Consider the following 27,629-nt stretch of genomic DNA (forward strand, 5'->3'; position numbering starts at 1 on the left):
TCTCTCTCTCTTTTAAATAACTATTTTATTCGTGTGCTTTTTAAAATTAAATTTATTGAGGGTGACATTGGTTAGTAAAGTTATATAGGTTTAAAATGTACTTTTCTATACTAAATCATCTATGTATTGCATTATGTGCTCACCATCCAAATTCAGTTCTCCTTCCATCACCATATATTTGAACCCCTTTACCCTCATGTACCACCTCCCCTCCCCACTTGGCCCTCTGGTAACCACTAAACTATTGTCTGCGTCTATGAGTTTTTGTTCATTTGTTTGTTCGTCTTGTTCCTTTGTTGTTTTCAGTTTTATATCCCACATATGGGTGAAATCATATGATACTTGACTTTTTCTGTCTGACTTATTTTGCTTACATGATAATCTCAAAATCTATCCATGTTGTCGCAAATGGCAGTATTTCATCTTTCTTCTGGCCGGGTAATATTCCATTGTGTATATATATATATATACCACATCTTCTTTATCCAATCATCTATCAAAGGACATTTTGGTTGTTTCTATGTCTTGGCCACTGTGAATAATGCTGCAATGAACATCAGGTTCCTCTTTCATACTCAACTACATTAGGCAACAAATAACCAAATTCATATCCTTGAGTAAAGAGACCTACCCCCAGTTTGGGTACCAAATACTTTATCTAACAAGATAAAATGCAAAAACAAAAGGAAATTATTCCAGTTATTCTAAGCAAGAAGAGATTTAATTCAAATATTAGGTTGCTCAAAATCAGTGAAATGGCTAAGGGAGGAGAATCTGGGACCACTCCTAACCTTGTGTGTGCAAGGACATTCTGTTGCAGCCTTTATCCAGATCAAGGCTCTCCAGCTCCTGCCTCTTGACCCCAGTGAAGTTAGTGACCAGACACTAGAATACTGATGGTGGCTCCCTTGCCTGGCTGCCTTTTATATTTAAGCCCAAACATTAATAGGCATCCACTTCACTTCTGCCTTGGAAATTTTGCACACATGCATATAATTGGCAGAACCTAATTCACATGTGGAAACCCACATGCAAAGAGGTCTGGCCAATGTGGTTGATTCCTTCCAGAAAGAAGGGTCTATAGAAGGAAGTAGGAATACCAAACACCAACTAGGCTTTGTCTAAAAAGTTGACTCTCACAGCTTGCCACTCTAGCATTCAATACTGGGTTCACTTTTTTTGTTCTTGGAGGTTGTTACGTTTCTAAAAGCCCTCTCTACTGTTACTTTCCACTTTAGTGGGTTTTAGCAGAAATAAGTCATAGACTAAATACATTGTGGGAGGAATTAGAATACTGCTTACCCACACTATGAAGAACTGCACTAGATTTCATACATGCTATACATACATTTAAGCTCATTTAGTACTTACACCAAATCTACAAGGAAATTATGGCTACAGTTTAAGCAACTTACCCAAGGTCCAGTGACTAGTAAAAAGCCAGGTCAGGGTTTCCACACAGACCCACATCTGTTCTGTACTGCAGAAAACCCTAAGATAAGATCTGTACTTTAAAAACGTTTATGCTCTCAAGCTATTCGTTAGAGAGAATAGGAGGTGGCTTTTAACATTGTGTTTGCCAGGTAGTCTGAGGACTTTCTTATGTTCTCATCAAGAGGCTAAATCTTTTTGCAGAGACACTAGACTCTAATAAAAAAGATTGAGCCTGACCAGTGAGAATTCAGCACATGTATATAGACATAATAATATTCACAAAGCACAATTATTAAAAACTCAGAAATTTATAGTAGCAATGGTTCTGTAATGCAGACACCTAATGAGAAAAATTATTATTATTATTATTATTATTGTTATTATCATTATTAATGAATTCTGTCTCTTCTTATTTTCCTCTGGAGAGAAGGAAGTCAGTGGCTTTCTCAAGGATTAAAAAAAAACTCTCACGATATCTAATACTTGCTATATGAGTCTATACTTTGGTGACTACATTTACTTCCCAAGGGAAGCTGGGACGTGATCTGCATTACAAACTAGTAATCACATGATTCTAAATGTAGTCAGTAGATTGGTCGGGTCATTAGTCCACTGAGTGCTTTGCTATCCTGACAATAAACAATTTGGGGAATTAAGTGCTCAGATTGCTCATTTCCAGATTGCCTTGGCTTTAGCTGCAGAATGGACCAACAGAAGCTCACAGCAGAGTAGGCACGAGTTAGGGAGTTAGCAAATAACAATAACTGAAAGAAAATCTACAAGTGAAGCAATATGCTACACCTGATTTGAAATCCTAAGCCTTGTATTTGAATCTTCCTCTATCACTTCCTGTCAGATCTTTGCTAGTCCTTTCAGGGGGCTTAAACCTATTCATTTTTAAAATGGGTGATGAATTTAAGGCCAGCAAAAGTGTCTATAAATATAAACTCCATCAACGCACACGCTAATCCTCACCAAAATCATAAGAGCAATTCAGAAGCTATCCAACAGGATTGAGACATATCATTCACGGCTACCCTTCTTTGGGCACATTAAAAAGTAAAGGAGCCGATAGAATCAGAAGTCTCGGACTTACTGGTGGGGCCCCTCAGCGACATGCATTATCAAAAGTAAATTTGGCATCTTGAATATCTGGTGGCCTTACTATTCATCCTCTTTTCGCCCACGTGGGGTAAACTGCATTCGAGAAAAGCTGCTTATTTAGAAACCATAAACCACTTCAGAAAGAGAATTCAATTCTCTTTCACGCCTGTCAAGATTTTTGTCGACTAAACAAGAAGGCATGCTCATAAACAACTTGCCATCTGGTTAACTGCATTTGTCAAGGAGTATTAGGGCTGGCAGAAGGGAACAGGGCCACAGTGAATGGGAGTCCCAAATTTCAGCCAATGCTTGAGAAATTCTGTAGGATCCTGCAGCAATAGTTAAAATAACTGGATCATGAGAGACAATTGTTCCAGAATAGACACTGCCCGCTCTGGAAGTGCTTTTGGCTTTATTTCAGCTTTTATCTATCCACAGGAGACACTTGTCCTACCACATGAATCATTTTGAGTGCTTTTTTCTTAGACATTTTTATTTTCATATAGAGTTGATATACTTGGTTTCACTTGGCTTCAAAGAACTAAATGTTAACTTTTATTTTTTTGTACTTCAGATTTTTTTTTTTAATTTTTATGTTTAGGATATATTGTGGTTATTTCTTTAGAAATTTGACAATAATCAGAGAAGGGGGAAGGTTAACACAGGTTAACCAAAATGGGTTTGCCATAAACATGCAGCAAAATTTAGGCTTCACACATGTTCTTGTATGTCATTCAAATTTATAGAATTCTGCAGTCAGAGGTTATAACATGAAATTTACTTCACTTTGTTCAATAGTTGGGGAAAACTTGGGGTTCAGTCTTTCCTTTTCACATACTTATAGTCCGATCTTTGGGGAAATTTAAGACAGCCTTGAGCAGAAATTCTGTGTAGGCTTTGGCAGATTGGGTTCCCAAGGAAGCAGACTCTGAGACAGAAATTAGCAGGCAAGAGGCTTACTAAGGAGGGCTCTTGCAATGAACACCTGTGAAAGGGATGGGAAGGAAGAAGAGGATAGAGGGAAAAGTGAAGCATGATGATGTCTCAAAAGAAGCCTAAACTGAGCCTGCCGACTATTTGTGGGGTGCCATGACCATTCAGAGCTGATCCAAGTTGGGGTAAGATATCCAGGCCTTCATCCCACCCCACAGCAGCAGTCATCATATAAGGATATATCGTGGTTACATAGGAAGAGGACAGAACCTTGGTGAATACTGTCAGTTCAGCCTCAAGCTTTCCTCAATAGCACAAGAGCACTTCCTGGAATGCTAACCACATAGGCAAAGTTTGCTGTCCTGGTACTGCCTCCACATTTGGGATCTTTTCTGGTGGCCATCCATCCTCATGGCCTGCACTCCAAACTCTTCCATTTCTCCTTTCTCTACCCACACTCAATTTTCTGTTGTTCCATCTTCTACTGGTAATTGTTATATTGGATAAGACACAAATTCTCAGCTCTCATCATAATGGCTAGTAAACTTCACTTGAAACTCTAGGTAACATGTACACATTTTGGTAATGAGACCCAGAATCAAAGGTATGAAGACACTGGTGGGAATTTGAAGCCTCGTGAAGGGAATTTGAAGAGCAAAGAGTAAGGACAATAAGGAATTCAAGCTCCTTTTAAATGACATAATTATGTGGGTTCATACAGTTAGCCCTACTATTAGTAATCATGAAAAAGTTGTAACAGTGTGTGCCTCACCAGCTCGTCCAGAGACAGAAGAAGCTCAAGAGGAAACTACTATGTTTTAAATCTTAAGTTAAGTCAAGCAACAGATGAGCATTCCCAAAGTATGGCAGGATTGGTGGAGCCACGCTCTAGGCTACATCATTCCTGGTCACGCGAAGCAGCATCACCCTCTGAGGATCTCGTGAAAGAGCAGACGGAGAGATGTTTGTACACATTACAGGCGGACAGGAAAGTGATAGAAAAGGAAAGAGATGGGAATGACAGCAAGAAATTGGGTGGAGGTAAGACAGCTAAGCAATGGCTGTGCGCTAGGCACTGTAATGGTAACTGTGAATTAATTCTCACACCAACACTATGGCAGGTGTTTTTATTACATCATATTGAAGATAAGAAACCAAATATTAAAGGTGTTAGTTATTTAGCTAGGAAACACAGCTGGTAAGTGAATAAGCCAATATTTAACTCCAAAGGCAAGGCTATTTCCACCAGCCCATATATCCTAGGCATTCTTGAATAATTTTTAATAATAGCAGTTCAACTTTCTAGTCCTTGGACAGTTCATAGTTTAAACTAATTGTTAATGCTTTTGATAACATCTTGATTAGATGTAATTATTTTTTCATATTTTCTAAACTAAACCTGATTATTGAAATCATATTTATGCCAAAAATGACTTATATGTTTAAATGTATTTATTCATATACCTGCAAAACATGTTGTTTATTTTTCTCTAAAAATGTATGTCACACCACAATTAACTTGCCAGCACTTTGATCAGTTCTCTGTAAAACTTGTTTTTTATTTTGTCTCTGTTGTTTTGTTTTGTTTTAGTTGTTTATTTTGTATAAACATTTTATTTATGTTTTTCTCTCTTCTTTATGATAGATAGTTATTTACTTTCAATTTACTTTCTAAAAAAAACTCACTTTATAGTAATTCTTTCATTAGTTAAAGCTTTCTTTATTAAAGTAAATTATTTCAAAAACAACTCTCTGAAGTTTTGAATTTTCCTCACTCTAGAAAAATAGTTAAGATTATTAAGAATGTGTTTTTACCCCAGGAGACTTCACCTTTGATTTACTTGTATTTAAGCAGTATTAGGGATATTCCTGAACTGCCAGGTAGAATTTTAATGTTTAAAAAAACATTAAATAATTTCATGACATATACTTTGATAAATTCCCTTTAAAATGCTATTTTGGTCTTTTATAGAAGTAGCATAATACTTAATTAACTTTAAAAAATAATTATTGTACTAATTTGGTTACATTTTATTAAATTCCCTTTAAAGAATTAATTAACTTTTAACATTTTCATAACAAAGAGTTAGTGAAAGACTGCCATACATAACAGTTTGTAAAAGAGGTGAATAGATAATGATACCTCAATCTGAGTTCCAATGAGCATTTTCTACTACACAATTAAAAGCCATTCATTTAAAATATCAATCATTGGACTGTTGTAAATTATTGGAAAGTCTGCATTATATACACATCTTTAATAAAACTGTTTCATTATTAAATTCAGGTATATCATGTAAGCACATGAAGCTATTATTAACTGGCAGGGATACTTAGGCAACAATTTTAAGACTAAACATTTTGCAATTAACATCCATTGTTATCTGTTAAGTAGTAATTTTGTAAATGCTTTGAAGGTCCTGGAAAGAAGTATTTTCTAATTATCCTAAAAACTTGTCCCTTATTTATTTAAGACCAAAATTGTATACTTTTTCAAGGTCCAATGATAAGAAGTGTCAGAGTCAAGAGTTGAAATCTGTTCTCTTTCATCAAAAATAAGCCACATTTAGCATTTTCCTGGATATTCTTTTCATAATTCCTTTTCTGTTGACTAAAGTTTAATAGCTAATGCATACAAGGCCTATAAAAATAGAAGATGCATTCGATATTTTAAGGAACAATTTTGCTTTATAAAATTGTTATTGTAGGGAAATCTATCTTTGATACGTTTTATAGAAATAATGTTTTATAAATATGTCTACCTAGTAATATGGCTTGAATTTCCCTAGTTTGAGGGAAAGGTAATTGAGTTAATAAGAATGAGTTTTGTTTCACTTGCTTGTCTTTCTATTCATTTGCAATTTTTCAGCCATAATGGATTTAAATGAATCACATTCACTGTACTGAACACTTGACATAAATTATCCCACTGACTTCTCAGGAGTATTAGTATTCCATTTTACATATGAGGAAACTGAGGCTTAGGCACATTCAATAATAGCACACAGGTACAAAGTGGGAGTTCTTTACCATTCCACACATCCTGCTTTTAATGAATAGGCATGTTGCTTCCCAAACATCGCCTTTATTGGTGCTATAACTTACGGAGAACATGTCAGTCTTTATAATAAAGTCAATGAAATTAAGTGTTTGAATGCTTTCTCTTTTCTATCCCATACACATCATCCTGAAATTTATAAGAACATAAGAACATAGGACATAAGTCAGCCCAAGTTACTAAAGCTAAACTTCATGGAAAATTAACAAGGATGAAATAGAATTTAAAGTCCAAAAGAACTTAAGAAATCAACCGAACTCCTATGCTTTGGGCTAGAAGAAACAAGCCAGAGAGATGAATGGTTTTATCCAAGATCCAAGGGAGACATGAGGTATGTAGCCCAACTTTTTGGACATTAATTCCATATAATATCAGAAAGCAGCTGACATCTATTGAGCATTTGGTATTGGTGAGGCCCTATGCTGTATTGTTTTCGCTGAGGTAAGTTTTGTAATTTCCTTTGTACAGGTGAGGAAAAATTGAAGCAAAAATATGCCCAAGGCTGAAGGTTAGAATGGAGCAAAAATGAATCCAACTCTAGACAACTTTGAACTCAGAATCAAAGGAATTTATCATGTTTCAATAATTTAGTTCCTCATCCAATGAGCTACATAGAAACGGCCATTCTCAGATGGGAGTGACCTCCATTCCAAAGCAATTGGTTTCTTCTTACTTCAGATACACCAGTGGAGAATACTATATTCCACCTATGAGAGCTAATATGTAAAGTATTTAACAATACAAACATCTAGGGGCCAACTTTTCAAAACAGACACTGGCCCAAATGAATAGTAATTGGTTATGGACCACGGGAATGCCAGTAGTGATTTCTAACTACCCTGAAACCAATTAAACTCTGCAGACAAGGACTAGAAGAGAAAGGATATTTCCCCACTACCATTCAAATATCTGATATTCTGCATTTATTGAGCAAGAATAAAAAGGGAAATAATGTTAATATAGACCCAGTGAGGGAGGTGCTTTGAGGCTATTTTACCTACCAGCAACAGAAAGTGTACAAAAGGGGGAAACACAACACTACCCAGCTGAAGAGGATGCGTGCCTCTTAATTACAGCTAGATTACAAGATTAAGAATGGTATCGATTGTAAAAAGTGACTGCATGACAGCTGGTAGACTATTACATCTGCATTGCAGAGCCATTAAAATGCTCTTCCATTTGGTAGCTACGATCCCCACTATCTGTCAACCAAATGTGGATGTACATCGTATGTTTGGTCATGTAGAATGAAATAAAACTATGTCATTTAACAGAGAACTCTGAAACAAAGTTACTATCTTGATTTTAAAATGTTTTCCGTTTCCTAATGTCTTCTGAACACTCCTTCTCAGGACCATTTGATACTCACAGTCCCTGAATAAATGTTCAGCAATAACCACACCTGTATGTGCTCGGCAGATCAGAGAGGAAACATACTACACCACAAAGGAGTCTATTATCTTCCTCTTCAATAATGCTGTTCAGTGGTGTCATGCGGGATGTCATGGCAGGTGGCCTGCGGGGTCTCTAGTCCCGCTCCGCACATAAGAACACAGGACATGGTGAGGCCAAAAAGGAACACCCACGGAGCCATAGGTAGGGGAGACCACTATAGTCTCGCTGGTGGCTGGGTTGGAGACACAGGAAGCAAACATCTGCCATCACCCCAATAATGGGTCTTCCTGCACCAGTCTCGCTTGCTAGCTGCAATTGCCGTGCTAACTGCAATCCGCTCTTGCCAGCCACCATCCTCTTGCTAGCCCCCATTTTTTGCTAGCGTAGCCACAGCAGTTATATTAGTGGCCAATGGCTCACTGGTTACAGCTGACGGCCAACTAGCCACAGCTGATGGCCATCCAATCACAGTTAATGGCCATTTACTACCTGAGCCAGCACCTTTCCATGTGAGGGCAAGAGCCTGGAAACTGCACTCCTGGCTCTGTCCCTACAAATGGTCTCACTTACTTGGACAGAGGGCCTGGTATTATTCTGCGTTAACCTGTGATTCCTCACTTTCCGCAATGTTTCCAGAAACAGAGAATAGGGAAAATGGAAAACTCCCTGTAAGACTTGTATGGGAAATGGTTGTACAGGTATGTGGAATTGGAGATGCAAATTACCTTTAAATAGATGATCCTTTGTCACGCAGGGACCCTGGTCCGGCTCCCACTCTTGGCAGGTGGACACAGAGTATCATGAAGCCAAAAAGGAACACCAACGGAGCCATAGGTAGGGGAGTCACCACTATAATCTCACTGGCAGCTGGGTTGGAGACACAGGAAGCAGGAGCCACATGATCTGCGACCTGCCGTCCGCTTCTCTGCCAACCAACCCACTCCACTCGTTAGCTGCAATCCGCACTTGCTAGCTCAGCCACGGTAGTTATATTAGTGGGTAATGGCTACCTGGTTACAGCTGATGGCCAACTTGTCACAGCTGATGGCCATTAACCACCCGAGCCAGCACCTTTCCACATGAGGCAGAGAGCCTGGAAACTGCTCTCTGGGGCTCTGTCCCCACATCTTTACATATAATTCTGATCTTAATATGCAAGAAGTTTGTTTTCCTCACATAAAGTTGGCAGTGTGTCACCCTGTGCCTGTGAGTTGGGTTTGGCTGAAAAATATATGGTGCTTGATTTTATAAATTCAGTCACAGCTACTGTGTTAACTGTTCTACATGCCTTCAATTCTGACAACCACTATATGTTACACTTCACTGTCTCCATTTACAGCAAAATAATCCAATGCCTATAAACTATAGATTATTAACAATGCCAATTGGCAGGTCAATGGCAAAGGCACGTTCCCAAAATAAGTCAGCCTGAGTTGTCTGACTTCTTCATAACCACCACTCTCCACAGCCTCCCTCTTTATAGGATTATCCTTTCTAGAAGAGAACTATTTATTTTCATGGTAATCACCAAGATAATACAATCTGAACCTTTAAATGATGTGTGCCATATTTTAGACATAGGATATGACACAGTGAATGACTGTCCCTTTTGATATTGCTGATAGAAACAAACAAAAAATAATAATCTGCCACCGCTTTTACATGTGAAGAATTCATTTTGACGAGCAACCTGTCAAAATGTTTTACTTTGACTTTGTGTCTACCCATACTTTTCATGATAATGACATTTTGTTGCAAGACAATTCTTTATTTCTTTATATGCCTGGCTCAGGGCTTTGAGATTGTCTGTAAAATGTGAAAAGGATGTTCTTCAAGTCATTTAAATAGCTCTCTCAGCTTCCCTTGTGGGTGTAGACATGTCTTGATTCCCTCTAAAGCTTTCGAATCAGATTATTGTGTGGCCAGCAAATAATCACAGAAATAAAAGTTCTGGAAAAAATAGCAATGGGTAAACCAAAAGATTTTAAAGAAAATATACATGTTCTGCTGCTTCTTGTAAAATGCATATTGTGGTGTTTGAGCAAGGCCTGTTCCACATAATTCAGAATTCCGCAGCTCTCTCTGAGGCTTATTTTTAAGTCATCCAGCCACAGGGACAAAGTAGCTGTTATTTGAGCTGCTGCTCTGGGTGGGTGGAGACCTCACCCCACAAGGAGCCTGATATCACTGCAGGGCCTCATGTGCTCCATTCATACTGTCTCTAAAAGCAGGTATTGGGCATCTGCCAGGGACTGGATACCATATTCAGCTTTGAATGAAACACAACAATTGATAGAATGTGTGCTCTGTCTCAAGCGGTGTCAGAGAACAGCCATGAAACAGACCCATGAAAACATGTAACATAGAGGTGCTATAAATAGAAGTATTTTAAAGTTAAACTGCACCGGAGGAGTCAGATGGTTGACAGGTGTGATTCAAGAAGCTTTCTCAGCCAGGTTGTGGGGGAGGTATTTGAGTTGTATCTTGAAGGAGGAACATGCCAGGCAAAGGGCAAAGTGAATGTCATAGAATGAAAAGACCTTGAGCAGAATTACAGTCTGAGAAGCTTGAGATCTCTTGGAGATGATAGACTGAAAGCTTTTTGTTTGTCTATTCATTTTAAATATATATCTAAGATAGAGCACATATGACTGAGGAAATACTGGTAAGGAATGCCAGGGAGAATGTGTCGTATGGCGTACACTCGTATGTCACACGAGGAGATTGATTTGTGTCTTGAAAATACGACGATGCCATAGTCAGGTATGCTTTTTAGGTTACCTTTGTCCCACGGTGGGTAGTAAAGGTTGAAGTGGGAACAGACTAGAGGAAGGGTCTTAACCATGTCTGAGTTAGGAAACATAGAAGCAAATGTATGTGAGAGAGCGCGAAAGTGCTGGAGCTAGGATGACTGGCTGATTATCTAAATACTGGAGCGTAAGTATTCAAAGGTAAAGAGGGAGGAATAGCCTAGACCTTGGGTTGAATACCAGCAGCCTCTTGGAAGGACTTTTGATGATGTACAGTTTACTTTCCTGGAAAAGTCTTATTCAGCACCAAAACTAACCAGGTTTCCGCAAATATTTGCTCAATAAAAACAAAACTAACAAAGGCCCATACTACCCAAACCAGAGAGTTTGGCAGACTCTGAGCCAGCACAGTTTCATATTCGATTAGGAAAAGATTGACACAATATGGAGGTTTAATATGTCATTGAAATGATAAGAATCCCCCTCAGGGTATATTGAACTATATTTTCATCTAGTTTAGACTACATATAAGGAAAATGGACAAATGCAATCATCAGTCGGTATGTGTCTGCTAAAATGACATCTGGTTTGGAATATAACATTAAAAATGTTTTATCCTTAACTTTCTGTATAACTAATGAAAATAAAGCTTGTATAATATTCTCTAAAGTACACATTCTTTATTTGTGCTACAAAAAAAAAAGTGTAAGTGCAGAAATCAGTCTGCTAATGCCCTAATAGATTCTGACATATGCGCTTCTTCAGCAGGATCTACAAAATACTTAGAGCAACCTCTCAAGTATAAAAATATTCATTACTAAAAATAACCTGACTCAAGTCCTTTTAATAGTTCTCTTAGCTGACCCTATGGGTGTAGACATATCTGGATTCCATCTGAAGCTTTCAAATCAGATAAATGTGCAGCCATCAAATAATCACAAAAACAGAATTTCTATTACAAAATGGGAATGGCTGACCAAGGGATTTTAAACACATAAATATGTTGAGGTTTATAAAAATATTACCTTGGTTTGTGACAGTAATTAATCTATGCATCTGGAGTGAAGTTATGATATATCCATCATCAAAAAATCTTAAGCCATTGATTAAGAATTTGTCCTAAAGGCTAATCAGCCTTAAGTCAAGTCAATTTATTAATAGGCAAGAAAACAGCTAAGAATCCATGTTGTCATGCTTGGGGTTAATTCCTGACTCTGTCATTTACAGGGTTTGTGATTATGGACCAATCATTTCACTTCTCAGGAAGCTGAGTTTGAAAATCTGAAAAATTAAGAGAGTGCACCTTACAAGATCAAAGACAAAATGCAATCAAGTGTATCAAAAAGCATTTGGAATACAGTCTTACATACACATAAGTGCTCAGCAATTGTCAGGTGCCATTATTATTATTTTAGATTGATTCCTATTCTTGTGCATAATGGAAATTTAAGAGGTTGCCTGTGTAATTACCAAATACAATTCTTAAATTTTCAATTACTTGGTATAAATTTGAAACTTTAATTCAAATTGAGTTCTGATTTTATCAACGCACTGTGATGGCTTCATCTATTAAACACCAAGATCATCTAATATATACAACAGATGCATCATCAAATTTACCAACACGTAAGTATGTCTCTTTTGTCACCTTAGATACTCTGTTGAGTTTAATGAGAACATGTTAAGTCATTACATGGGCTCTGAGACTCTAGAATGTGTTAGAACACGAGTTTATTACACAATCTGTAAACTTCTTAGCAGTGGAATCCTATTTTTCTCTGAATCCCTAGTAGACCATAAGATCATCCTCTGTAGAAACTGGATGAGGAGGAAATACATTGATACAAAGAAACAAATTTCTTCAGGAACACTGTAGAGTAGAAAGTATGCTTGAGCTGGCTAAGACTGTATTTTATTCATCTATGAGACCTCTGAACTCAGCTCACTGCCTGGAACAGAGTAGGAGTTTAATAAACTTCTTTGAATGAATGTTATTCCTTGACTAAGGGTCTGGTCTTTATAGAATAAGGTTTGTAACTCTTGGCAAAAGTAACAAAAAAATACACGGACATTATTTTACATGAGTTCTCCCAAATGTAATATGAATCACCTGTTACCACTGTCTTTCATAGTGAATTTTCCAACAGAGATTCTACAAATAATTAATACTAGTTAACTGAAACGTCATGATTTTATTTCCTGATTCAATCTCTGTCAAATATATTATTAGTGAAATGGCCAAGAGGGGCTAGAAAAAGGGGTTTCTGGAAAATCATGAGATTAATCCAGAGTTGAACTTGAATTGATACATTTTCATGAGTGTTCTTTAAAAGTATGGGTGGATGACCTATAAAAAATTCTGAGTTTGAAAAAGACCATAAGAATTCTTGAGGAAAATTGACATTTAAAACCAAGAGTGTATATTATGAAATAGGAAACAAAGACTATTCTGATTAGATAACTACATTGGTATTTATATCCTAAACATATATTTCACAAATACAAAATAACATGCTCAATGTATGTGTGTTATACTTAAAAGATATCATAGGAATAAACAATTTAGTGGGGACATGAAGATTTCATATAACTCCCTCACAGGAAAAGGATCAAATGGCCTTAAAACACCAAAGTTGTCTTCAAGGTAAGAGAAAATGAAAAATCCTTCATGCTTATCATCCTCCTGCATCATCAGGAGGATCTCTCATTTCTCTTTCACACTTAAGAGTATTGCCTATAACCCAATAAACTTACTCAGATAAACACAATGTGGTTTTCTTTTAAAATAAGCCTTTACTGAATATATCAACAAGGTACTGTATAGTGTAGAGTGAAATTTGTAGTTAACAACGTGTGCGACATGGTAGGTCTCAGAGGATGTGTAATGCAGAATCTTCCAGCCCCTTGCAGTCCCTTGTCAGCGAGAACGCACTAAACACAAACCAGAAGCAAATCAACATATGGTTTAAACAGTAACAAATCATTAGGATTAACTTTCAGTGAAGATATACTGGTCCTATGAGGGACACACAGTGGCAATGCTTTCTTCACCTTGCCTTGAAAAGGTTTCAGTCTTACATCCCATAGATATCTTTACAAATGTCCCAGCGTGTGTGTGTGTGTGTGTGTGTGTGTGTGCACATGCACGTGTTTTATTTTATACTAGTTTAAAAACGTCTGTTGCGATGGCCTTGCTTTGTGCTCTTCTGGTGAGTGTGCTGCTAGAAAAACAAAAACTTTAGCAAAATAATCTGAATTGTGTGTTATAACAACAGTATCATATGTGTACAAAAGTTTCTCCCCACAATCAGTGGCAAGCATCCCCCATCGCCAACAATTGTAATTCGACCTTCTCGAAGAAATTAGAGAAGGAGGTAAGCTACAGCTTCCTACATGAGCATTTTGACTTTAAAAAAAAAAAAATAAGAGCATTGGCAAGATTCGACAAGACTAAGAACTAGAACGGGTTCTTTTTGTTTGTTTTATGTATGTATGTATCTCTTTCCCATTTGGGCACTCTTTTCTGCTTTGCTTTCCCACGCAGCTGGAAATGTAAGTCATGAGCAAAACCATTCTTCTCACGTTCTAAAAGCAAAACTTAATGTCTCCTTGTTCTAGGTTAGAGAAAAATGCTATAAGCAAAGACATCAATGGAAATGAACCACTTCACTGTCAAAAGTTGCAATCGCCTCTGCAGCTAAGGTTGGTTGGTCAAGGCCACCTCTGTCCCCTGTGGGTTACAACAATATCGCCTTTTGTTGAGAATGGATGCTCTGCGGACAATATGAAGAGCGTGTCCTCCTCAGTGGGGAAGGAAATTCTGACTTCTGTGAAATGACTAAGACCTTTAAGGTCTGCGCTAGTAGGAAATGGAGCAATAATATTAGCTACTTCATTACTACCTTTTACCAGACTGGTCACATTACATGTCTTTTTGTTTTTAACCTCAGGGAAAAAAATGTCTAATATATTTTAACCAATATCCAGAAAATTAGAAATCGCACTGTTTCTCACAGGGTAGAATGTTTTCCACTTGTTACACAAGGACAATAGGCACGGGAACACACTCTTTGTCTCTCCCTGCGATTGTCCCCTGTGATGGGCCACTAACGCATTTGATGGTTTTGAGGAAAGCCCAGGGTCTGTCCATGATGGAACACATCTTTCCAAACAAGTAGGTATAAATGACAGCCCTGGGTATGAATAACGGTCAATAATATGTGTGATCATGGCTATGCCTTTTCCTCTTAGAATTTCCTCTGCAGTGGTCACATACTGTCTCAGAGGTCACCTCATTTGGTCAGCATCAAGTTCTTTATAAACCAGTGAGGATGGCTTTGTTCATGCTCTTGGCCTGCACCTTCAACCTTGACTCCTGACCTCAAAATAAATAGTAATGCCAGCAAGAAAGGCCCAAAGACAGTGCAGATGTATTAACAAAAGTCATTCTCATGACTACAAATGTCAATCAAAACATAATCCACCACTGATGGTTGTTCAGTGATTTTCCTAAGACACATCAGACATTACAAATCCCAGAATGTGCTTTTTATCCTGGTGTAGGTGAGAGCCTCGGGGATGCTATGACAAATGGGGGATTTTCATTTTAGCCATCTTTGTCATGTTGTGCACAAGATCAAACTAAAGTGTGTAACTAGATTCTACCTCTTTAGGAACACCTTCTAGCAAAGGAACCTCTTCAGATCACCCTAACCATTTCACATGACTAGATCCCCGTGGTCCCACTTAAGTCCCAAATAGTTCTGTGAATCCCACAAAACATTTAGAAACCTCCCCAACCTTGATCTTCTTGGCTTAGAGCAAAGATATTTCAGCAACCAAGTATCCTACTAGGGGTTATACACAGAACACTAATAAATGAGAAAAGCTATTTTGTGGATAAAAGTGGGGAGAAAACTGTCAAAAATCAGAGTACCATCATTTGAACACTTAGTTTTATCTATACAGCCCAGGGGAAGAGGACAGTGGAAGGGAATTATCCCGTTAAATACACAAAACCCCATGTCATTGTCCTGAATTTTAGATGGCTTACTGATACACTGATCACCTTCATGGATTGCCTTATCCCTTCACTATGTGGACCCAGCTTTAAAAAAGCAAAGGCCAAAACTAACTAGCTAATAGACTAAAATGGAAATCAAAATCACTGTAGAATTAATTCAAATTAATTCATAGCTAATTTCAGCTCAACTGACTGCACAGTTTCAATTCTTGTGTCTACAACATTATATCCTCAGTTATATTTCCTGCTTATTCTGAGGGACAAGGGAGATTAAAACATATAAGCTGGGGCTATATTATTAAGGAAAATAAAGCTCTTACTATAAAGAAAAACTTGCATAGCGTTTCATACCTAAACTTTTACAAAGAAGACAAATCACAGTTCTATTTTGTTGAGAGAGAGAGAGAGAGAGAGAGAGAGAGAGAGAGAACAAAACGACTGTGACATTAACTTCATGAGCCCCTAAAATAATGTCCAATGGTAAAGGAAATAGGCAACACAGAGTGAAATGTCTAAATTTGATGTTGAAAAGAATTCAAGGGTGTCTTTTTTAGATAATGTATGTAATCTATAGCCCTTCTACATCTCAGGGATGAAAAGGAATAAATTATATATGCTTTCCGAAGATTGGCATTGCTTCAAAAATATTTGGAATAAAGCAGGGACTTCCCTCTCTTCTCTCTGCCCTTTGCTCTGTGTCCACTCTGCCAAGACGAGGGCAACAAACCCTGGCTCTCTCACTTGGTCATTTTTCATCTGGTATCCTGTTATTATAAGATCAATGATCCCTCCACAATTCCCAAAGAAAAGGAACATCCAAGATTGAAAAGGAATAAATGAAATTTCAAAATTAGGACAGGATCAAAGTCAGTCCAAGGTGGAAACTCAATATTGCTCTTAAAACAAACAAACAAACAAACAAAAACATTATTTCGGCCAGCTTTGATGTGTCCTTACAGGATTATTACCAGTGAAAATTAGTATACATTTTAAAGTATGTAAATGTAGATAGGTATTTTGTGCAACCAAGACTGGCATCTGTAATTTTCTTTCAAATTTTGAGCAGAAGGGGGGAGAAAAAACAAATGAAGCATAACACAGCTAATTATGAAAATATATGTGAGGTGATTGGAAGACAAGAATTTGCGAGGGAATAAAGGTATTAATTCAAGCTATTTCAACATGATACTAACAAAGGCAGTTGACATAGTATAGTAGAACCACTGATCACTTGCTTTTGTCTAAATGGTATCAATAATTTTTAAATAATAAGTGGTTTTAGTATATTGCAAACATTAATCCCTTGTCGGTCTAAACATCATGTTGACATAGCTGCAATGAAGCTACCCAAATAATTCTCATTATCAAAAATAATTCCATTCAATATAATCTTCCCATTATTTTATTAGCCTCTTCTAAAAAAAAGTATTCTAGAATATATCTCTGTTGAAGGTGATTCAACCTGACATATACTTTGAACAGTAACGCTTTTAAAGGGAGTTTTCTTGCTGGGACATCATTCCTGTCCCGGAAGATGACTAAAATCAGACCCACATTTCTAACTCTGTTATCACATAGGGCTGGGGAAACATGAGGAATGATTTTTAAGTTCCCAGTCGGAAAGCCAACACCCAGGTTTAAGGGTCTTTTCAAAGCTCATGCCATTTTCTTGATTCTGTCAGGTTGGGTTAATTTATCTCACAGGAACTGACTTCCTTGTGATGCTTTCTCCATTTCCTGTTTTGGGTCAAGTCAGGGTAAACTACCTCCTTTCTTATATTTTGGAATTTTTAACTTTTCTTCCAGATCAGGAAGTATAGAAATAGCATGAAGATATCTGGGCCATTTCTTGTTTGAACCCTATTATTTATCCTACCTTGATGAGTCCATTTTAATCCGCCCTCTCAACTTACTACCAGCTCTAGGAAAGGAATTTTTTCTGACAGCTTCGACAGCAAAGTGGTTAGTGGGCATCATAAGGAAGAATCACTCGTTCTTTTGCCTTGGCGTTGGGTTCTCTTTGTACAACCCTGTACAGTACTTCAGCAACTATTTTTTTTTTAAGATTTAAAAAGCAAAGAGTTACAAAACTGTTTGTAATTAACTTGAAATAGAAAAGATAGCACTTTTTTTAAATCCCATTATATAGTACACCGTATAAATTACAGAGTATTCAAATGCACAAATGCATCTGTGTAACATTTATCAAATGTAATTTGCGTGTCTTTACGTGCACACACGTGTGTGTTCTCCAGAGTGTTACTGTCCACCTTGACAACGCTGGACCTCGGGCTGTCACGTATGGCAGTGCTCCAGGTCTGGCACACTGCTGTTGCAGTATCGCATGTTATTGGGGATATGGCAGTCTGTGTAATTAATGCCCCCGTTCGGGGTGTAAATGGGCTGCAGTCTGAAATCTCCTTTAAGGAGCTGATCGTTATTTAAAGAGACGATCTGAAAGCTGGTTTCTGTCATCTCCAGGATGGAATTGTCCTTCTTCGTGCCTGCCTCGCAGTAGTCATCTTTCCGCCGGCCTCGGTTGTATTTCCACTTCTGGGAGGTGTAGCGCCCCTTTTTGTGCATGTGCCAGCAAAAGACGCTGAGCAAGACCACGAGCACAAATATCACTGCACCCCCGATCAGGCCCGCCAGCAGAAAGGGGGAGCCCATGCTGTGGGAAGTCGTCTGCTCGTGGCTGGAAGCCGTGTTGCTGCCATTGTTCAAATAGGAGGCATGGGTGGTGGCCTCAGAACAAATGGTATCTTCTACAGCTCGGTAGTTAAAAGCATCCAGTGGCACTAAACAAATTCGATAGGTGGATCTGGGCTCCAAATTGACCAGGCTCAAATGTTGCTTCTCACCACTGAGTATGCGTTCCTGAACGATGCCCCCTACTAAACTGTGGCCCATTTTCACCCATGTGAGTTTGTATGCCATCACAGTAAAAAGAGAGAGCCAACTGACTTGAATGGACGTGTCATTCACAAAATGGATAGACAATTGGATCCGTTCGGAAATAGGTGGGGTCACTCTCTCTCTACCATCCCAGTCAGGAATCGTGGGAAGTTTCGAGGTGGTAGGCGTTGGAGGCGGATAGCTTCTGCTAGGGGTTGGGACAGAGAGTGTGGGAGGCTGAGATGTTGGAGAAGCTGTACTTGGGGCTGGGGTGAAGAGAGGCAGGCCAGGGGTCGTGGTGGGACATGACAAAAGATTCATATTCAACTCCCTGACAGCCATCCCCCGGACTTGTTCAGGACCTTGGCACATGAAACCTCGCACGTTGAGAGATGAAGGGATGTATTTGAGCCATTCTGTGACCCACTTAATACTGCAGTCACAAAACCAAGGGTTATTCCGAGCAGTGAGCTGCTTTAGGTTGGAGAGATTATCGAAGACCCCTTGCGTCAACATGCGCAGTTGGTTGTTGGATATATCCAGCCGTTCCAGCTTACGGAGATTTGAGAAGGCCGTCAAAGGGATGTGGTTGATCTGGTTGTCCTGCAGACAGAGGCGGATCAGATGCGTACCTGGGAGGTCAGGTGGGGGGTGGGAGAGTGAATTCCTCACGATTGAAAATTCCTTGAGCTTGGTAAGATGGCTGAAGGTGCCCTCAGCAATGCCCTTGTTGGTCAGGAGGTTCCCGTCCACAATCAGACGCTCCAAGCTCGTGAGGTTCTGAAAGGCCATGTCTGATATGACAGCAATTCTATTTTCATCCACTCTCAGTTCTTGCAAGTCCACAGGAAGCCCAACAGGCACACTGCTCAGGTGATTCTTGGATAGAAACAACAACTTGAGGCTAATAGCCTCCCGGAAGGCCCCGTCTTCCACCCCCACTGTGGATATAGAATTGTCATCCAGGTGTAGCTCCTCGAGCTTCAAGAGCTGGGCCAGGGCTGCTCGTGAAATGGTCTGAATATTGTTTTCCTGCAAATGGAGAACTCGGACGTTCTTGGGAAGGTTCATGGGGAACTCATCCAGTTGGTTGCCGTAAAGGTAGACCGTGTGCACCGACTGTACGTTGTGCAGTTCTGCAGGAAATCCAGCATTATTAATTTGGTTGTTGTGGAGGTAGAGTACGGTTACGCCCTCCGGGATCCCAAGAGGCACTGAGGTCAAGCTTCGCTCGTTACAGTAGACAAAGTTCTTGTCGCAGCGACACACGCTGGGGCAAGCCAGGAGTTTGGACACTTGTGAGTAGAGCCCCAGGGAAATGACAAGCCAAGATTTCAGGAAAAAAGCCCCATGGCTGGGCCACTGTGTGGTCTGTAGGCCCATTTCTGATGTACAGAAAGAAAATACAATGTGGTGTGGAAAAGAAAAAAGAAAAAAAAATAGATAGCAAAACCAAAATGACTGGATGAGGTTCTGTCAAAGTCCAGAACTCCAACTAGAGGAAAAGTCCCGAAGGCCCACGGTAAAGAATCTTCCTGTGGTCTCTGGTCTTATCAGCCTGTATTGCTCTCCTTGTTATTGTCCTCCATGTGCCAAAAAAAAAAAAAAATATATATATATATATATATATATTCAATAGAGAGAATTTTCCACACGGGCAATGAATGAAGCCAAGTTATCAGTGGTCAACAGGGACCCAGCTGGGCACGCAGAACTCCCTTCTTCTATTGTAGGTCAGGTCAGTGTTGATCAGCCTATGAACTTCTTGGTTTAGCTCAATGTGCAATCTGTTGTAGAAAGTAGAAAGAAAAGAGTCAGTTCAGGGCAGTAATGGAAGGAGTGCTGATCTGACTGTTCACCTTTCAAGAACCATGTGACTGGGTCTAAATGACCAGAGGCATGTGATTTGTGTTAAGTGATACTTTAAGTTTAGTTGAAAAGGTATTCAAGAAATGAAAATGACTCAATTACCTTCAAAAGAAAACCGTACTGTTACCTCTCACTATCAGTGATCCTATTGTGAATTTTACAATCCCAATCAGTACTTTCTCTTATGTATGCATTTGCATAACCAAATAGACAGGCGCACCAGGCACATTGCTGAATCAATCCACTGAATCAAACAATGATGATCACCCAAAAATCCAACTGGTTGCAGTCTTGTGTCAAGATGAAACAAGTGACTTAATGTCTAATAAAATTTAAGGGAAAAAAATGTGAAACACTTCCCAGTTATAAATTAACAAATACAAAATAGGGGCTGACAAAGTCATTTCAAAGACACACCCCTTTAATCTGACACTGACTAAGCAGTATAAACTTAATGCACAGAAAAAAGCATGTGTGAAAGCAGAGAGAAGACTTCCCCCCCCCACGTTTTGCTTCCTCTCATCTTCATCTTCCTCCAAAATAGCTTACACTCCAGTTACCAAATAGAATAACCAAATTGCAGTCCATCCCGTATTTCCACTTATCCCCTCTTTCGGGACCTCCAGGTACACATGAGATACACCGATGTGGTCCCTTTGAGAGTTGCCAAGCTCATGACTGGGAATACATTGTTTTTCGACAACACAACCTTTCTCCTATCTGTGAGTTTCTTCTGCTTTTAAAGAAGGACTTGCAGCAAACTTTGAAATGATAGAAAACATAGTTGGGGAAGTAAAGGCAACCCACAGACAGTAATCGTGCCTTCTTGCTCCAGAACGTGTTCCATCTGTTTTTAGATTAAAGAGGTAAAGAAGTTAATTGAAAGGTGCCAGATTTGATTTTCCTACAAAATAAGCTAACATGATAGGACATGGCAAGCTACGAGTCTCTTAATTCTCACCAATACCTAGAGATTGAAATAACTTATATCTAAAAGCACAGAGGAACTATTTGAAACTGTCCCCTTAACTATCTTTAGAAACATAATTTAAAAAGAGAAAAAAAAAATTAAGTGTCAAGGATATTTTAAATTTGTTCTATAAAATATTGTGAACCATCTAAAAAAATGCCTTTGATAACCAGACATGGTAAAATCCATTTTTTATTATTCAGAAACCTTAAAGGGGGGGCAGTCTCTTACCAGGAAAAAAACAGATACATGTGATACTTTATAATAATCAAGCATTATCTGTTAGACTTACAAATGTATGGTTTGTCACCGACCAGGAGCCATCCCCTTTGGTAAAATCCCTGTATGTAATTTATAATACAACCAAGGGAGGTATAGGAAAAACAGGTGAAATGCCATCAGCTTGATGCCATCCATAGCTTTCAAAGTTTCACACCATCTCAATATTCCTAGTAGCTTGCTACTCAGGTGTGACCCCTGGGCCGGCAGCATAAGCTTGACCTCGGAAGTTGTTGGAAACCCAGAATCTTCATGTTAGTGAGAGCCTAGGGTGTGCACATTAAAATTTGAGAAGCACTACTCTAAACAGTGCCATTTTATTTGATCACTGAAATGTTCTAATTAATGTGAAATGTGTGTAAGAGCATGTCAAATGACTCTTTTGTGAGGAAAAAGGCATATAAGGCATACAAATCACTTTTGTCTCTAAGAAATAGTCTCAAATCATGTATGTCAATGACATCTTATAGGTGGAGCAGTGCTATGACTATGTATGTCCGTTGGCCTCAGTGGACTCTTGAAAAATGTTTGAATGACAAGCACTGATGTCTGGTAGGAGCTTCAAGAGCTGTTTGTAATCAGAGGAGCCCATTTTTATAAAACATGATTTATTTGAGAACAAAAAACTGTCTGATGCTATTCCCATTCACTCTTCAAAAGAGGGAGGAGAGTGTGACCAAAAGAATAGAACTTAATACATTTTTTAGTATTCCACAGTAATCTTCAAAGTGTGATGGTAGCACAAAGGGAACAGAATTAGCTGTTCTGGGGGGAAAACAGCTGTTCCAGGTTCTCTAAGTGCCTAAGTAAAAATAATAGATGTTTAACTGTGTTTACACGCCAAGTTTTAGGGCCTAGAAAACAGTAAACCAATACTTGAGGACGACAGAATTGACTTGGAAAGTTAGTCAGCTGGCAACTTCAAGGCAATAATCATTGGAAGTTAACAAAGTGTCAGGGAGGGACCTGGGGACTCGACATATCCAAACTGTCAATTTTCCACTTGCCTGAGATGTGTCCTGTGGAGGAGGAGAGAGAAAGGCCCATCAGCCACCCCTCTGTCCCAGGTAGTCCTTATCCCCTTGCAGGTGTATTTTACTTAGGAGTGGTTCCTTTATAGTTATGTAATAAAAGGCTGTGGTCCTGAAGAAAGCTCCTCATAGGATTCCATGGGCCAAACTGTCACTGTTTATCCACCTTCATAGGAAAAAAGTCCCATCTAGATCACAGTTGGGTTGATCAGCTACGTGACAAGTGCAATTTCTTCCTTGCTTCCTTCCCCTCCTTCTTTTTCTTTTTTTTTACAAAATATATTCTGTTCCTTTTCTTAAAGTTAGGTATGCCCCCCCATACCTTTTTACATTCGTTGTACTTGTAAAAATATTTTAAAATATATGTATGTATATTTGTTTGTGCACAGAAAATATTTACAAATACGAGTCGATTACAGAAAGTTGGACAATTATGAATGAAAACCAACTCTCAGAGTTTTCTTTGAGCTTTCTTTGGGAACCCCACAAAATAATTGTGCATGGTAGATTTGTTCTCATCCTTGGATCAACAGCAACCTCTATATTATGTCAACCAATATATTGTATCTTTCTTCAAATTATTGCTAGATGGGCGGGAGGGGTGGGGGGTGGGGGGGAGGGTGAGGGGATTGGAGGGCAGTCGGTGACCACAGGATGGCCATGGGTTTGAAAATTAATCTGGGGAACGTAATTTAGTGGTTACCAGAGGGTAAGGGGGTTGGGGGGTGAGAGATGAGGGTGAGGGGGATCAAATGTATGGTGATGGAAGGGGAACTGACTCTGGGTGGTGAACACACAGTGTAATTTATGGATGATGTGATACAGAATTGCACACCTGAAATCTATGTAATTTTACTAATTGTCACCCCAATAAATTTAAAAAATAAAATTAAAAAACAAACAAACAAAAAATTAGTGCAAGTGTAAAATTATAAACACATAGGGAAAAAAAACATTTTTAAATTTCAGTATTCACAATGTCCTCTGTATTTTCAGCTCTAATTCCTACTGCATACTGAGGGCAGATATCCTTTTATACCTTAAGCTGAAAACTGTATTTAGAGAGAAAGTAGTATAGTGTAATTGTCAAAAGCCTGAGCCCTGAGTTCTCATCCTACCTCTGACACTTGGTTAACTGTAGGATTTTAGGTAAATTACTTAAACTTTTAAGTCTTAGTCTCCTCATATAAGAAATGAGGATAATGATAGATCCTAATTCACAACACTCTTGAGAGGATTAAGTAGGATAATATTTGTGAAAAGCTTATATGGTGTCTGACACACGGCAAGAATGTGATAATTATAAACTGTTATTCTCTGTGTACCTGTTACTGTTCGTAATATCCAAAGAGGTGAATCCCAACATGTAGAGCAAGAATAAAATCACCATTGACCTGCCAAGTTCTGTGCACTTTCACCTACCTCAGGATGTTTCAACCTCAGCACTATTGACATTGTGGGCCCAATAATTCCTTTGTTGTGGGGCTGCCATGAGCACCCAAACATATCTGCAGACATTGCCATATGAGGTCTGACACTTAAGTTCGTGAACTCATCTTAGAAAAAGTGCTACATACCTAATTGCTGAATATCACTACGGTCACCTTCAAAGTACTCCCCTTGGGAAGCTATGCACCAATGCCAGTGCCTAGTCCACCCTTCAAAGCAATTTTGGAGCTCTTTTTCTGGAATGGCCATCAGAGCTGTCATCGTATGATGCTTGATATCCTGAATATCATCCAAATGTCTTCGTTTCAATATTTCCTTTATCTTTGGGTAAAGAAAGAAGTCATTGGGGGCGAAATCAAGTGAGTAGGGAGGGTGTTCCAATACAGGTATTTGTTTACTGGCTAAAAAACTCCCTCACAGACAGTGTCCTATGAGCTGGTGCATTGTCGTGACGCAAGAGCTTTGAATTGTTGGCAAAAACTTCAGGTCTTCTAACTTTTTCATGCAGCCTTTTCAGCACTTCCAAGTAGTAAACTTGGTTAACTGTTTGTCCAGTTGGTACAAATTCATAATGAATAAAAAAGGTTAGCAACATCATTGCAACAAGTTCGCGAACTTAATTATCAGACCTCGTATATGTCCCCTGGGATGGCAAAACCTCCCCCAAGTTGAAAGCCAGGGACCTGTACCGTCTCCTAAGTACCTTAGAAGGTTAACATTATTATTCTGATTTTATAGAGAACATTGCAGATAAATTTCTAATAAACAGAACCTAAAAATGCTCCTTGCGACGGACACCAGAAAAGCATGAAAATGCAATGTTTTTCATTCATTTATTCAACCTGTATTTTTTGGGCACTAGAATGAGGACACAGTCTTTTGCGGAGCTGATGTGATTTTTGGGCTTCGTGAGGCTTAGTTTCGAGAGGGGAGATAAATGACTAAGCAGGGGATTATGGTACTGTGTGAAACGCTTTTAGTCCACCGGGTATCAGGAAAAAAGCTAAGGGGAAGCACTGTCTACGTGATGATCTGAAGGACAAGAAAGTGCAAGCCCAGGAAGAGATCCAAGAAGCTCTGCACAAAGATCCAAGCTGGATGTGATGTGGATCAAGATGCGAAACCCAGCTCAGCCGAGAGAAGGAACTAAACTTTGACTGCACAGGACTTGCCCCCGTCTGCTTTGCACTGAGGTAGTCCTTCCTGTTCCTAGTAAATAATAAACAAACCTATGTTTCAAAATAATTAGCCATTTCATTTGTAAGTCCCTAACTGTTGGGAATAAAAAGATTTTACTTTACAAGATGAATTTCAAATATTAAGAGCAAAAGTTTTTGTTGTTGTTGTTGTTGTTGTTGTTTTTCTTTCTTTCCTATTTGTTTCAATGCTGCATTGAATACATTTCCCCTGCAGGAAACTGGAGATTATGAAGAATGGCTTAATGGAAGGTGCTCGGTAAAAATAGAAATTTTCATTTAAAAGCTGAAAACACAGTTTGAAAAGCCTGAGTGTAAGTCAACATGTAAGAAACGCTTTTTGGAGACAGCGAGACCCTGGCCCTGCCAGTCTGTTCAAGATGACAGGACCAGCAGAGGTTATTCCAGGCTACTTTACTTTAACTCTTTTCATAGGAAACAAGACTCAAAGCACAAATCATGTAAAGGCTTTTTGCAAAGTGTTTCTCTCCTAGTACTTCCTAAGAAGGGGTGTTTTTTTTTTTTTTTGTGTGTGTGTGTGTGTGTGTGTGTGTGTGTTGTTGTTGTTTTTTTTTAATTAATTCCAGGAGCTCGTATTGCAGGAGTGCTTAGTAAACTCAGACTATAAAAACCATAGTATAGAAAATCGGAACTGTCAATAAGCATGCCTGGTTGCATAATATAATGATACTAGGACAAAACTAATAAAACCTTAATGTTTTCAGCATTGGCTAGATTGTGACAAGACAGCACATTGTATGAAGTGACACAAATGAGAAAGCTAACATGAAGAGGGGTTCTCCTACAAAAGTATTCTGGGGTACATCCCACTTAGAGCTTCTGGAGTTAGGCAGTTCATGCTTAAAATCCGACACACACAGGTGCAGGATCCATAAGCCTAAGTTTACTACAAATATCTTTATTACAATCTGGAAACACTAAAGCAATTTATAGATCTTGTACACATTTCCACATTCCTGAAGATAGGTTATAAATACTGTTCGTACAACAATCAGGAGAGTTGAATGGTTAGCTGGCCAAGATGTGGGGATTCGCAAAGGAATTTGGGGGGAAACATAAAAGTAGACACCCCCTAACTTGAAACCGTTTTTCCATCTCATTCACTGAAACTCAACCAAGCCCCTTAAAGTTTCTCATTAGTCAAATATTTTTTCTTTGCTAAAACAAAGAGAGAAAGAAGGGAAGAGAGAAGGAGGTAAGGAAAGAAAGGAAACACTTTAACAGTTGACAATTTCCTGGCTCCAGTCCGTCTAGAATTGAAAACATTAAAATTGAACTTACAAAAAAAAAAAAAGCTATTCTCCTGGCAAGCATAAAGCTCTCTAACACATTTGAAGAGTTGTTCTCACAAGATTTCCAATGCAGTTGGTTCAAATAATAGGGATAAGTTTAGAACAAGCAACTAGTGTTACAAACTCAAATGCATAACCTTTGAAGACACGTTCATTACTGCCACAGACTGCTCTCAATTTCTTAATCCACCGGGGAGCTTGCACTGACCATCCCTTGGGTCCATTAAAATCTGCATAATTTAGGACTGCCAAACTGGGCCTTCAGGGTGTTCAATACACCCAGTGGTGGGCAGACACTAATAGAGAAGAATTTTATTAAGACAGCACCAACAGAATTAAAGAAAAAAGTGGATGGTCCACAAAGGATGAACTCCCTACAGCTCACATCTATATACTTTCAGTACATTTCGAAGGGTTCATTGAAGTTCACTCATTCATTGTTCAGACAAACAGATACGGAACACCTCACGTTTCAGGCATAGAAAATAGCTGATTTATAAACTCTTATTTTGGGGAGAGATCTTTCCCACCATCTCATGCAGTGATTCCCCCAAACCCAAGGGTAGTCCAAAGCACCAGGGGAAGGTGATTAAAAAAAGAAGGTTTCTAGGTCCCACCCTTGCAGATTCTGATCCGACAGGTCTGCAAAGAAGGCTGGCATGTACATTTTGTCAGCTTTCCCCATTTCTGTCTGTTGATCAGCCACTTTAAGTTTCGACTACCCACGCACTCACTATCAGGAATTGCTTTCAGAGCATTGAGACAACGGGTCCTTCTCTCTCTGGGGTCAAACCAACATGTGGGAGGTGGCGTGGTGGCATGGTGGTGTATACAGAGCAAAGAATTTAGCTTTGACCTCAGCTCAGCCACTCATAGATGGCATGACTACGGGCACCTGAGTTGACCTTTCTGAACCTCACTTTATTTTGT

At 38.9% G+C, this 27,629-nt stretch overlaps 1 protein-coding gene across 4 annotated transcripts in view; it reads right to left on the minus strand.

Moving 5' to 3' along the window:
- Positions 1 to 16,104: 16,104 nt before the first annotated feature.
- The window catches only part of FLRT2 (fibronectin leucine rich transmembrane protein 2), a 90,798-nt gene continuing 79,273 nt past the window's right edge, over positions 16,105 to 27,629 (minus strand). For all 4 annotated transcript variants that reach the window (XM_033108673.1, XM_033108674.1, XM_033108672.1 and 1 more), the window contains one exon: positions 16,105 to 20,379. In XM_033108673.1, the coding sequence (XP_032964564.1) occupies positions 17,993 to 19,975 (1,983 nt within the window). In that variant the 5' untranslated portion in view covers positions 19,976 to 20,379 and the 3' untranslated portion in view covers positions 16,105 to 17,992. The remainder of the gene's footprint in view (positions 20,380 to 27,629) is intronic.

Source organism: Rhinolophus ferrumequinum, chromosome 6, assembly GCF_004115265.2.
Source record: "Rhinolophus ferrumequinum isolate MPI-CBG mRhiFer1 chromosome 6, mRhiFer1_v1.p, whole genome shotgun sequence".
Lineage (NCBI taxonomy): Eukaryota > Metazoa > Chordata > Mammalia > Chiroptera > Rhinolophidae > Rhinolophus > Rhinolophus ferrumequinum.